Source organism: Hemibagrus wyckioides, linkage group LG16 (assembly GCF_019097595.1).
Source record: "Hemibagrus wyckioides isolate EC202008001 linkage group LG16, SWU_Hwy_1.0, whole genome shotgun sequence".
In the NCBI taxonomy this organism is placed as follows: domain Eukaryota; kingdom Metazoa; phylum Chordata; class Actinopteri; order Siluriformes; family Bagridae; genus Hemibagrus; species Hemibagrus wyckioides.
The window spans coordinates 10,681,983-10,696,752 of NC_080725.1; the positions used below are offsets into that span (position 1 = coordinate 10,681,983).

Consider the following 14,770-nt stretch of genomic DNA (forward strand, 5'->3'; position numbering starts at 1 on the left):
AGTGAATGTTGCGTCCATCATTAATATTGCAAATACGGATACGAGTTGAACAAAGCAAACACCTGCATCTTGTTCCACCCAAGTGACAAAAAAACATCCTGATAATTAACATCTGTTCAAAACCTGAGGAGAAATAACCAAAATCAATACCAAATCTGTGTGCCACTGTATGCATGAGTCAAAACCATATTTATGGACAGGTTTTGAATATCATCCCTAATTAGGCTCCATGACAACCTGGACACCGGCCCAGAACTGCAATTACTCTTCAGAGCGATTTATTTTAAGGATAATGGTTCGATATCATGTCCTCGCACTCACTGTGAGCAGATTTTACACTTTAGTGTTACACCTTCGGTTATTACTCAAAAAAATATCTATATATGTGTGTCAAATCAAAATGAGCACAAAATAGCAGACCTCTTCTTTTTTTTTTTTTCTTTTTTAAATAGATCCTGAGGGTAATTTGGCAGTGAATGATGATCAGACACCCACACTTGAGTTGTGCTTTAAAATCAGCCAAGATATTCAGCGGTCTTGACATCAGCTGCACTCGAATACTGTTTTTAATGTCTTTTGGAAAACTTCTCAGCCTGACTTTGAAGTGTACATTACCTCAGACACTTCTGCACAAAAGGGGGGATGAGGAAGGCATTTGCCGCTGGCACCAAAAAAGAAGCAGTTCAAACTTCACTCGAGCTAATGAAGTATCAAAATGGCCCATACGATAGCAACGAGAGTTTCCCTATGGGGAAATGGTGAGGAGGAGTCAATGGTGCTTGTAAATACGATGAGCAAAACAGCCATAGTTTTTTTTCTCCCTTCAGCCAAGTTCTCTTGAAATGTTCAACTATTCAGCGTATGGAGCCTTAGCCTCAAAAAACTTAATTTGAGCTGGCAAGGGTTAATTTTAAGACAGTGTATCAACACAGTTGAGTTCAGGGATAGTGAGTGGCCTCAATCGATGCCTATTCAATTTTGTAGGTAAAAAAAAAAAAAAAACATGAATCAAAAATGGAGGGAAAAACAACTATGAAAAAAACTTATCCTTATGACTAAATTTCCCAACAAAGCATTGCTTTATTTTTGCTCAGAACGCAGTACTTTAGTTATTCAGGGATGTGTTTTTGCTTTAACAAGCAGCATTTTGTATGTGTTTTTTATGAACTAGTGAAAAACATGGTTATTTCAATAAGCTTCTATTCTCCATTTGGTCTCTGGTCATTACTGACTTGTTCATAACAAATTAGAATTCATGTTACATATCCTTGAATTAATCAACACAGACGTAATCAACAATGTCCATTTCAATTTCCTTCCACTCTGTCCTATTTATCTCCTCTGGAATGTTCTAATATGGGGCATGACTTTATTACTGAGCAACATTCATAACGGAAAGCAACTTTTCTGTACCATGAAAGCAGGTTCTTGGGAATAGAGCAGGACTTTGAGTTAGCTAATTAAAAAACATGAAAAAGCAAAAATTAGGTTAAAGCATCCTGTGGACCAGATGTGACCTACTATGTGTGCTGTCTAAAATATATAAATGAGTGGAAAGTTTAAGGCTTAAAAAGATCCACCAGTGTCCTAAAACCGACCTTTTGCTTTCTGTATTACTTCCACTTGTATTTGCTCAAAACAAAGTACTCATTTGAAATTTGATGACTGAAAGATACCTCTGCCGTATTTTGGGTACTGATTGCAAATCAGTGCTTGTTTCATTAAGGAACTAAATAAAACATTCGCTAAAGCTAACTATCAACAGCATAGCTAGCATGATTATAGAGCTTATTTAATGTTAATAGCATAATATAAACTTTTTTGATATTGTGACAGTTGTGTATGATGTTAGCTAAAATATAAAAAATATAAGACCAATGAAAGCACTTGGTCAAGACCAGACCAGTGCATCTATGGTGTCCAGTCATCTTGGAAGATTATTGGCTAAGAAAAACTTTTGTTTTGTTTGTTTATTCAACACTTTCAAGACTCCCAGTGATACAGACTACATATATAGTAACCTCATTTGTGACTGATATTCATGATAGATCCTTATTATACCTCAAAATTATCATTAGTGTGTTTTCTCTTATCTAATTGCCGTGGAAGAGGGGTGTTAGTTGACAAAAGTATGTGAACACCTGACTATGCCACTCCATATTTAGGTCCTCTTTGCTACTATAATAAGCTCGAATCCTCTGTGAAGGCTTTCCACTAAATGGACAATGACTGGGGATATAGTGATCATTTAGCTACAAGAGCATTAGTCAGGCACTGATTGTGTGAGGAGTTCTGGGGTGTAGAAAGGACACTCGAGTTCTTCCACTCCAAAATTAACACACCATGTCTTCAGTGGAGCTTGCTTTGTACACAAGGGCCTTGTCATGCTAGAACAGGAATGGTTCCAGTGAAGGTGTACCCTGGCATAGAAAGACCTCTGAGAAAATTGTAGCAACAGTTTGGTTAACCAAACATATGGGTGTGATAGTCAGGTGTCCACAAACTATGAACCTTTTCTTCCTTTCTAGGGTCTATTTGTTAAGAATACAAAGGGAGGGACTGGGGAATTAAACTGTATAACTCAAGCACTTTCATTCCGTTATGCCAAGCATAGCACAGAGAGTCTAACAAAGATGGGGAAATAAAGGGTTGCTTACAAATGGGTGGAAGCAGTCCAAAACAAGTTCAAAATTGATTGCTAATATGTAGAGTCCTTTAAAATGGGATTGTTGAAAAACTATTGGGAATTCAAGATAATGGAAAACAAACTAAAGCCATTAAGGAGACGGGCATACTGGAGCCCATCTCCCTAGCTACCCAGGCCAGAACCCAATGACTAATCACATAACGATTCAAGGCTTCTATTTCATTTGGATCTTTTAAGGAGTGTTTGAAATAAAAGTTGAATGTCTAATGTTTTTTTGGTGTGTGTGGGGGGGTGGGGGTGGAGAAAAAGATGGATAGCATAGCAGTAATAAGCATAGGGTTTTGGGACACACATTTGTTTTCGGTGAAGTCACTCATCCCACTAAGGACAAAGAACTGCCCAACTTGAGAGGTCAAATGTGATATGAGAAAGAAATGAGTGAATATTCAAATTTAAAAAGTGGCAAATAATGATGGCAAAATATTTGAAACAATGAGGGACAATTCTTAAAAACCCTTAAAAATGACGTGAATAACTTTGATTACCTTGTTACAGTAGAACTTGTTCAGGGGGTGGGGTATATATATGTATGTATATATATATATATATATATATATATATATATATATATATATATATATATATATATATATATATATATATATATATGTATATATATATATATAATCATAGCCAGCAATAACGCTTCTGTAAAAACTTACAGTAGCCCTTCTGTCCTTCTGTTGGATCGGACTGGCTAGCCTTCACTCTCCACATGCATCAATGAGCCTTGAGTGCTGTGATCCTGTGACCGGCTCACCAGTTGTCCTTTCTTGGACCAATTTTGGCACTAACCACACCATACTGGAAACACCCCACAAGACATGTGGTTTTGGAGATACTCTGTCCCAGTCATCTAGTCATCACCATATGGATTTTGTCAAAGTTTTCCTGCTTCCAAAACAACTGTTCACTTGTTGCCTAATATATTCCAACCTCTTGACATGCACCATTGTAATCGGTGTAGCTTTCTCTTAGTAATTAACTTAAGTGAAGAAAAAGTCTAAATGATTTACAATGAATTACTAAATCAAATACAGAGATACTGGTGCTAGTTTCAAACTTCCTTTAGTGAATCCCTGGATTTTTAAGACATTATGAATAGTACTGGGGTACAATGGCTAAGGTTAAAAAGAAAGGAAATCACACTTGGGCACACTTGAGGAGTTAAAGGGAAATATTCCAAACCATCACGTAAGTGGTCGAAATAGGATAGATGAGGTGCATATGAAAGTCATCCAGGAAATCAACTGTTGACCAAAAGCAAGTCAGAAGCCTTTTCCTCATTGTATGGAAGTAAAACCTCAGGGTTGTGGGGTGGTCTAGGAGGATCAGAAAATAAAAAGATACTATTCATTCATCCATCCATCCATCCCTACAGAGGGTTGCAAGCATCCTGCAGTCAGGGAACTCGGGGCACAAAGCAAAGGACACCCTAAGACTGGGTGCCAATTGTGTGCACATACTCATTTATACACTATGGACAATTAAGAGATTCCAATCAACCCACAACACTCGGGAGGAAATAGGAGTACCCAGAGGAAACCTCCAATGCCAAGAGATAGAAGGAAAAAGTGCTTAAAAGTACTTAGCCACCTTGCAAACCTATCTACAATTTTTTTAATGCTTGATATATGGCCAAGTAAAAAGTTAGCAGAGTTCTACTTTATAGAGAAGTAGGCAGTAAATGTTCTGTATAGTTGCTATATTTAGTTAATGATGGACATTCACTTTGTATGTTTCTGAACATTTTTCATACACTCTTATTCGAATGCAATTGGAAACGCTCTCCTTTGATTGTCGCAGCTTTTGTTCCAAATCTAATTACGCAGGGTGCACCATGAGGTCTTTCTATCACCTTCTCATTTTTATGCAAGTCGAGAGTGAAAGCGTTAAACACTGCTGAGATTTTGCTTGAGTGACAAGTGCTTAATTTCAGCCTGCCCCGTGCAAATTACACTGCCGCCGCCTTTGCAGAAGGATGAAAAAAAGAGCCTTTCTCACATCATTTGAAGATCTGCCATAATCCAGATCAATGATGATGCTTTTTGGCTCAGGATTTGTGGTTAGTGCCAGATCGCTGATAAGCGTTTGACCTTGGGTCGAGGTCTTTTTGTTTCTTAGCTGATGTGTGGTTGGCAGAAAACACACACTCCCTTGGAAGTCCTTTGTTTTGTCCTTGAGTTCAGGCTAGGAATATATACATATTCTATATGCAACCATGTGTGTGTTTAAGTGTGTGTGTGTACTGACTAGTCCTACTACCTGTTTACTCTTGGTTGTAACTGGTTGCAATTTTGACCTTACCCTACATTTTTCTCCATAATAAAATTCATGTACACTTAAGGACCAAGGTGCAGTTCTGGGATTTTGAATATTTGGGTAACAGAAATGCAGAGCCAGAATTCTACTCCGGGTTGTGTTTGCGATGATTTGACACCCATGATTACAGGTTAAGCTCCAATGAAATAAAGAGACATTTTTCACTTACAGCTATGGCACGTAGCTCCTCTGTAGCCGGTGTCAGCGCAGTCGCAGTGGAAAGAGCTCCAGGATTGTGTGCACCTCCCGCCATGTTCACAGTGACTTGGAGAGCACCTGGTGATGGAGAGAAAACAAAGGAGGTCTAGGAATGTTCAAGCTTCAATCAGCACCATAATGAACACATAGTATGGAAACAGAGCACTTATACTTTGTGTGCTTTTTGTTCGTTTTTCGTTTGCATTTGTTTTTTTGCTGTAATCCTGTCACTGGGTATATATATATATATATATATATAAAAGTCCTATATTGCTACAATTGGCAGCACAATATAACTGCACAATTTCCATCCATTTTCTGTACCGCTTATCCCACACAGGGTCACAGGGAGCCTGAAGCCTATCCCAGGGGACTTGGGGCACAAGGCAAGAAGACACCATGGATGGGGCTTTCAACACACACTCAACACAACTCAACGAACAAATCGAGATCAGCCTACATATCTTTGGACTGGGGAAGGAAACTGGAATACCCAGAGGAAACCCCTGGAGTACAGGGAGAACATGCAAACTCTGCACAATGGGGCAGAGGTCGTAACTGACCCCTAAAAGCTGGTGGTGTGAGACAAACAACCACATGCTAGCAAATTTCATTGTACAAGGAGCTTGTGCATGATAATAGATGTCTAATTGCTCCATTTTCCAGTTTATTACCATTATTGCCTATTCTTTCTATCTACATGGTGGGCTATGAATAACTCGCCCTAATCAACCACACACCATGCATACAATTTCTGTTAATCATACATATATCACCCAACATTTGGAAATTCACACAACATAGTTTGCCCTAAAGAAGCAATAAAATAAATAAATGAATGAATGAATAAAAGAGACAGCTGGGAATAAAACATATCTTGTCAAAATATCCAATTTTGAATGATCCTTTACATAAAACTGTAAGGTCGAGAACATTAAGAAATTGAGGGCATCAAAAATAGAAAAGAGAAACCTTCAGTGCTCTGTTATTAACTAAAGCCATTAAATGCCATTACTGGATATCAGTGTGCCCTTGAAAGCGAAATTGTAGACACTTGGCACAATTAATTCCCTCTCTTTGTTGAATTCCGAACGATTACTCATGCTTAAATGACTTGCATTCAGGATAAATTAGATTTCTCACACCAGATTCACATTCATGGGCACAGTAAATAGGAATAGGTTTCCCATTATGTCTGATCTATAAACGACAAAACTGCTTTGGTGATTGGAACAGCTGTGTTTATCGATTGGCAGACGGGCCAAACTTTGCTAAGAAGAAGATTCTAGAACAAAAGCTTCTAGCATGTGGGCTGGGACAGCTCTGTTCTGAGAGTATAATCAAAAAGGGATTACTTAAAATGGATAATTAGCCTTAGATGGAAATCTGTCAGTTTTGGAGCACAAAAGCATCTCAGAAAGGCAACAGAAGAAAAAAAAAATTGGAACTTGCATTACATTTACAAAGGAAAATATCAATTAATCAACGAATCTGCCCAAAGCACAAAATAAGCAATATATTAAAAATGTATTGTATTTATTATATTACCAGTTTATTACTAAACAACCTGCTCATTGATAGAAACTTTTTTTAAATAAAACATAATTCAGATCTAATCAGATTTTTGTTAGACTAATGCTTCATTCACACATACAGTGACTCACAGCGACAAAGCATCCGGAGATCTTTTTATTTTCAATGAAAGTTGGGTGAAAGGAGTAAAATAAGCAAACAGCGAGCATTGGCGACTAGATCTGTGACCAAGTTGAGAAAAGTCTGTGCTTGTTAATTCACATCTTCGTCCAGATACTGTATAGTCAGTTTGAAAACAAGCACCACAAATCACATGCATCTATTCATTTACAGTGTCCATTCCCATTCAGTGAATTTTTTTCCCTATCATGGACAAATTCGATACGCTGTACAACAGGGTACAACTTGACCTACGTCACGTCCGGGTTTGCCCGAGTTTCCAGCAGTCCAGTCACATGATCAACACTGCAGGTAAAATCTCATTTACATTACACAGTTAACAAATACAGAAATACCCTATACAGCATCTGGAATAAATTCTGTAGCAAATTTTCAGCTATTTGATTAAAAAAAAATTAATCTGGGCAGCGCTGCCTGGCTTCACTGTCTCGCGTTAGTGTTAGGTATTTGAAAATGAGGCAAATGCAGGTACAGATTCCGTTTATCATGAGCGAGGAAGTAAACATGAAACACAAAGGCTGGGAGACAAAAAGTGAGGAAGCAACACGAAGACGTGGATCAGGTGCAAGCGTTCCAACAACACCAGACAAAAGCTGGACAAAACAAGAGCATGCAGTCATGTAGCCTGAGCGCTGTGAGTTCAATGGCTGATGGGAAAATATGATTATTCATGAAATTAGCTACAGGGTGAACGTTTAAACTCGTGTTAAGTGCAACTAAGAACAATTCCTGATTCATAGCAATGTCCAGTGTTTTAGTGTAGATTCATATTTCCTCTTTTGAAGGGTATGATTCACTAAACAAGCCTTTAAGAGGAAAACAGTAGATCCAAAACTACCCATTTCCTACCATAACACTCAACACAACACAGCACATGCTGTGTAAAGTATCATACAGTGTTTTCTCACAGCTGAGTGTTTCTCACATAGCAGCTTGCACTCCCAGTGACTGGCCTCAGAGTTTTTTTTCTGTAATCTCAGAAATGTGTATGAGTCACACTACAGCGCTCTCTGCCGTGCTACCATAAACAAACCCTGCCCAGGCTAGCGTGTAAACTGCTGAGGAGGCACGAATTTAGACACATCCTGCCCAGGGTAATCTACAGTGACATACGTTACGCAAAATTTCTGGAAGCTCTTCTCGCTGCTAATGGCTGGAAACAGAAGGAGACGGGAGTGGAGAGTAATTGCGGATGAAAAGGCGGCACAGAAGGAGAATGGCGCTGTTTTGACTCGGAGTGCTCTCGGCCAGATGGGGCCTGAACCGCAGGAACGAGGATCGGGCTAATGAATGTGCGCACAAATATGGAAGACTCACTACATGCACATGATTAGCACTTTTTAAAGAAAGGGTTTAAAAAGATGCACGGTCTCTCCAGGAAGTCTGATTTTTTTGTGATCGTTGTGGCCATAAATTCTTAATTTTTTTCTGCAATAACTGAAAACTACTTGAATTGGCAAAATCGCAAGCACAGGATTCATCTTTTCAACTCATACCAGTTAAGGCACACACATGTAATGACTTTCTTTGATAGCGGGACTCATGCTTTCACACACAAGAAATGAAGAGGGTTTTGTCAGAAAGCGTGTTTTGATGATGTCACATAGCCGAAATCTGCTGAAAATCTGTGGTAATTTTGAAAAATTGCAGGTTTCTCCAAACATTGTGGAGATTGCTTGATTTTTGTTCATTTCTGCAACCACAACATTACCAAATCCTAGAGGAACTGGTTGTATTTGTGTTATATTCAGCTAATTACTGTATTTATTAAAGCAAGTTCACACAGTGACAGCGACAACTCATTCTTATCACCTGTGTGTGTGTGTGTGTGTGTATGTGATACTGAGAAACTGATTTGTCACTTTACAGTGTCAGAATCCATTTGAGAAAACCTCAATTCTAATGTCACGTCACACCATTTGCGGCGTTCACACACACACTGAATTTATAGCTGCAAGTCGCCAGTGGCTGTACTATGAAGTCGGCAGTAGGCGTCCCTACTACATGTTACCATAGTAACAGTGTTAATCAGCAGGTGTCAGTAGTAATAGAATTGCAAATCAATTTTCTGGCTAAAATGAAACACACTGGAGGGAGATTTCCTGTTTGTGTATAAACGTCAACAGTGTTTGTCTGCTCATATCATATGAGATGAAGCAGAAGGAGTGTGCTCTTTACAAATCACATGCACTCTGCACCAAGTTGCTCCATATTTACATAGTTTGACTTTTTCGCCTTGCTGGACACTCCCATATCTAGTCGCTGTCACTCACACCGCTGTCAATCAAGAAATTGATCTCCAGATCTCCTCTTCCACACCTGTGAGATCACCTGTGACAGTAAAGCCATCAACAAATTTCCATTAAAGATGTTTTCTCCAGTCTGGTTTCAACAGCCTTATCATTTATCACACCAGCATCAATACATGACTTTTATTAAATCCATTATTTTTCCAGAGGGGGAAGAAAAAAGAAAGATTTCATGGGTAATTTGAAAAGTAGAACTCTGAGAGACGTCTAAATTATCCCCAAGAAAAGAAACATAAAGGAAATTGCTAAATTATTGTGTGGACTCTACTGGTGCTGGAGGAAACTGGTGGCATTCAGTCTGCTGAACTTTGACCATGGAAGCACTGATCCACAAAAGAGATGCTTTCAAAAGTAGCAAACAGCAACAACAGTTCTTTTTAAACGATCTATACTAGTAAAAACATTTTTTTCCATATTCAGTCCTTGATATTATTTTTGTTTAATTTATTTTAAGCTTCATGTCTTATTATAAATTTCAATTAATTTAAGGGATAAATGTAAATTAGAATTTATATCCAGATTTCTGAAAAACTGCTTTGTGACTGTCCACTGTTTGAAGCACTATATATAAATGGTGGCAAAAGCTTACATGTGTAAAGCATTACAGTTTGACCTCTTGTTTACAGGATCCTGAGGTCCTGAACGTAATCCTGTCTACAGTACAGGGACAGGGGCTGTCAATCAACTGAGCTCATTGGAATATTAAGCCACGCCCAGACCCTTTTCAAATGGTCCTGATCAGCACATTCAGTTAGTTTTTAAGCAGTGTTTTATCACATTACTATCTTTTCAAAGACAACATGGAAGCCCTCCATCCAGAGTTTGAGAAGTATCCAAAAGGCCTTTTCTTCATAACTGTATAAAAGGATGCAAAATTTTCAAACACAAGCACATTTTTAGCAGGCAGAATGCAAAAAAAAGGCACACATCTGGCTGAAAGCGACAATAAGCTCAGAATTTGTAATGGAACAATTTCTCTCTTAACAGACCACCCCAGAACACACACACACACGGACACACACACAAACACACACACAGTATTCTCCTGCGGCACTCGCGGCTCTGCCCGCTGTGACCCTAATCACGCAGGATGAAAAAAACACGTAAAAAGTCAGCAGGCAAGCGACAAGAACAGCAAGAGAAGACAGGAACACTGTAGAGTTCAGAGGTGTTTTTTTTCTTTCCTCTTCATTTCTACTCACGAGGTGCCGGGGAGGCCGAGATGAACTATGGGAAATGGGGAGTGACGTAGCTGACATGAGCGGACACACGGCTGAAATTGTCACAGAAGGAGTAAACAGAAAGCGTAAACGCTGACCTCTGGGTCACAGAGTGGGTTTTACTTTCTTCAGCACGTTGATAAAAAGTTAAGCGTGAAGGGTTTCTAGAAACATTTGCTGCCTACAAAACAAGAGTTTTTTAGGCACGAACAGATTTGGAAAGGAAATAGAAATCACCAATACATCTGTTTTTAAACGTGTGTGTGTGTGTGTGTGTGTAATAGTTTGCCTCGCATCTTTCTTTTTATGCCATCGATAAGCCTTCATGATATAATGCATTGCTCTACTCTAATGGTTTCATTGTCGAGCTATCGATTAGACTTTAGCCTCGCTTCTTATATCATGACCACTGAATCCAATAAGATTTTAAAAACACACATTTTATATATAACGAAAAGTCTCAAACACAGGCTCGAGGCAGAAACGCAAGTAAACAAGGAAATACAGCTAGAGAAAAAAAAATCGTGAAAGGTTATGGAAGTAAGAATGTGCCGTTTATGTTGAACCAAATTATTTTAGTAAAATTAACATAGACATTCTTAAGTTATTTGTAAAACAAACAGCCATAAATGATCCACAATGTGCAAATTAATACACTGTATAATGTTCGACAAAACATGAAGGTATTTAAGAAAAGAAAGAAGAAAAAACTGACAACGTTATTTCTCCCTGCGTCTCTCTAAATGGGAATAAAACGTAAGGAATAAAATTGTTAGGGTTGTGCTGTTAAATAAATATTTATATAAAACAACATAGGAACCGGTAACTCTGGATACAAGGCAGAAACAAAGACAACAGCATCAAGAACATGACAAAGAAATTAGAACTTAAACAGTGGTGCTGTGAGGAATAACATGAAGCAAGTGTCAGTGATTATGCTGGGGATGATGTGAAATGTAGTTCAGCAGTGGTGACAGTGAAATCTTTCCAATAACAGGATGCTGAAATGTTTTCTTCCTTTTTGCATATCAGCCAATGATATGATTGTTTTTTAAGTAAAGAGATATTTAATGACATTAATTGACATTTTTATCCATTTATGGATACAATTAATGTTCTGGAATGTCTGTTAAATGAAGACTTCTACTGGTGCTGATATGGAAAATGTATCAACACCTTCTGACCGATCAGATGACTCGGATTAGATTCAGTATCAGTATAATTTGTATCAGTATTATCAGTATCCACTGCACATTCTTCCTAAAATGTCTGTTCAAACTCTGCCTAAACCTAGAGGATGATGGGAAAATAAACTTTTCAATCTGTTTATATGTTGAATTCGTGTCTTTTCATTTTTAGCATTTGGTATCTAGGATTTTGTCGAAAACAAAGCCAAATTTTCTGTTTGTTTTCATTAAAATCCATGGTGCGTGCTCATTTCGCATTCAGGCGATTTTTTCAGTGTACTAATGTGCGACAGCGACCCTCCAGTGTTTTCCTCACAGACAAATAAGCACAGTCATGAAAGACCTGGCACACAGACATACAAACACACACACACAAACATGTTACTGTCGGCTTTTATCTCTGCATCTGCTCTTTATCAACGTGCCAACACGCCACCTGTCCCACTTCAGCCTTGAGTTTTGAAATTTATTTCCAGTTGTTTCAATTTGGAGGGGTTTTTTTTTCTTAAACTCAAGCCCAAAACAGATGGATGGTAAATCTAGATTACTCTCTAACACACTTACAGCATTCAGGACGTTTACATGCGACCAAATAATCTGTTAGTAATCAGATTAAAAAGCCTTCATGTAAACACCTTGATTGAACTGATTGAGCTCGATCTGAATGGCGATCGGATTGAAAGGGGTGGTGTAGATCTAAAAACAGGGAAAAAAATTTGCCAAGTAAACACATGAATCTGACGGTATCTGATCCTAAGATTAAATATACTTCGTGCAATGCAGCTGTGTGAACTAGACAAAAGTTTGTTCAGAATATATAAAACTGGACTGAGTTTGTTTGGATTGATAAAAATAGCAGCAAGTAAACATACTGTTAGATTCTGCTGTATTTGGCTAAGCAGTGGTTTGGGTGGTTCGCCAATGTATTAGATTTCTCTAATCCATAAAATAAGTACGCTTGACCAGAGTTCTTGTGGGGAGAAGAATTTATTGAATGTAGCAGTGTAGCGGGTCTTCAACAGTGATGTTAGCTTGTCGGTCTTCAAAGTATCTTAACCCAAAGATCTGTCTGTGAGACAGATCTTTATACAAGAATACAGAACTGTAAGGACCTCCTGTGGAGGGTTCTCAATACACAAAACTGAATGTCCTTTGTGTGAATCTCCTGTATGGGCCATTACCTGGCCCACACCTATCTCCTTAGGCCATCTTGATGAAACCCCCACAGATTGTATCTGAGAGGCAGTCACAATGTAAATGTATTTGATTAATGATAAACATCTTTCAATACTTAATGAACAAGAGTTAAATCGGGTGTTTTTAAGACTCTGGTTTCTCTGTATTGTTTCATGGTTCACTGAACAACAGGCTGTATTCTAACTTAAAGATTGAATTTCATGTTTTTTCGGGAAAGTTACTCATATTCAGAATGGGGTTTGTTACTGTACATGAGCTTGCGTTATCATTTCCTGGATGCAGTCAGATTCACCAGACTGGCGGTTGCCAGATTTTTCTTGAGAAGTTGTGTCAAATATGGTGGCTTTCAATACTGTCTTCACTAGTTCATTAAAAAAAAAAAAAGATAGAAAATACGGACTGAAGACGAAAATAGCATTATTCTTCATACCCAGTTAAAAAAAAAAAAACCCTGAATTAAATGTGTGGCAGTAGTTACTTGTGCATACACCATGCATGTGTCCCTTTGTCCAAATCATGTCGCGTCATATTCTTGCGAATAACTCATATGGTTTACTAATAACTAATAAGTAATAATTCCTTGTTTTTATTTTTAACATTTTTTCCTGCATTTTGCCTTGCATTAATAGTCCTTATAAAAAATATAATTTCTTTTTTTGGCTTTTAGATTATATTTCACCAATATAGTGTAAAATAATGAGATGAATTCTAAAAGCTGTTGGAACAAAATGATAAACACCTACATTGAAAATTTTTTAAGGTGATCTAATACTGAAAAATGTAATCTATGTTGAAAAGTACCTTTGATTCCAGAGAATAACCAAAGGCCCAGAATTGTCTGCTGCTTCATTGAGTTGCTGAATTAATCGAATAATGTTAAAAAACTTGCCTGCAGTTTGAAGGATAAACTGACCATGCACTCATCGGCTAAATATTCAGTCCTTAAAATAAGCAATGTCTAAACAAAGAACCCTTATAATTGGTCAATATTATTTATTAATTAATGGTGTGTCATATTTATGGTTTAAAAAAAAAAGGTTTTTTTTAGTTATTTACAGCCCGGAATATACATCCAAATGTGAGATATTATGACAACATACTATGTTCTCACACTGTGAGACTGAAAGAGCTGGACTTCATATGTCTACTTGCTTGATCTGATATGATGTAAGAACATAGCGTAATATATCAAACTCCTCCCCGTGTAAGTCCACAACTCTCGCTCAAGTTCTCACTAGCATCAAATCTGTAGTTATGCCTGTGGCCTGAACAACAACATGCACAATTGTGGTATTACTCCCTCCCCAAGCACTGACTCCCAATACGGCCTGATCTGAACCGAGGCCAATTAGAAGGAATAATAGATAAGCTGCAGGATTGAATGCGACAGCCTGAGAGAAGTACAATTCCATCAGCACTCTTTAGTGCCAATGGAAAAAAAAAGTTCACCTTCCAGCGCAGGACACACTCTCTCGTTCCATTTGCAGAAATAATGAGGCAGCCCCAGGAGGCAGCTAAGCGAGAGTTTTCCCCTCTTCAGGAAATAAAGGTGAGGCTGAAAGTCCTGCGGCAACTCGTAATGGCAAAAGTGAGCGTAGCAAAAAAAAAGGACTGGAGTAAATAATTTAACACAGCATGCAATACATTACTTTCAGCTAGATAGGTAGAAGGTGTGTGAAGCAGTTCGACATCTGGGGGCTGGATTGAATTCTAAACTGTACATTCTTTTGTTCGTTGAATGAAAATGCTAGCATGAGAAAATGATAGAGACACACACACACTGACACACACATAGATTCCCTGTGAGACGTCGTATATTTATCGGCTTCATCATCTCCTCCTGCACACCGCAGAACGATATATATTCACTCGAATGGATTCTCACAAGCGTGAGCCGTGCAGAGTCTGCCTCGTACG

At 38.2% G+C, this 14,770-nt stretch overlaps 1 protein-coding gene across 3 annotated transcripts in view; it reads right to left on the reverse strand.

Annotated features, from left to right (window-relative positions):
- Positions 1–14,770, reverse strand: part of cntnap3 (contactin associated protein family member 3) — a 121,934-nt gene that overhangs the window by 36,267 nt on the left and 70,897 nt on the right. For all 3 annotated transcript variants that reach the window (XM_058412697.1, XM_058412696.1, XM_058412695.1), the window contains one exon: positions 5,199–5,305. In XM_058412697.1, coding sequence (XP_058268680.1) covers positions 5,199–5,305 — 107 coding nt within the window. The remainder of the gene's footprint in view (positions 1–5,198; positions 5,306–14,770) is intronic.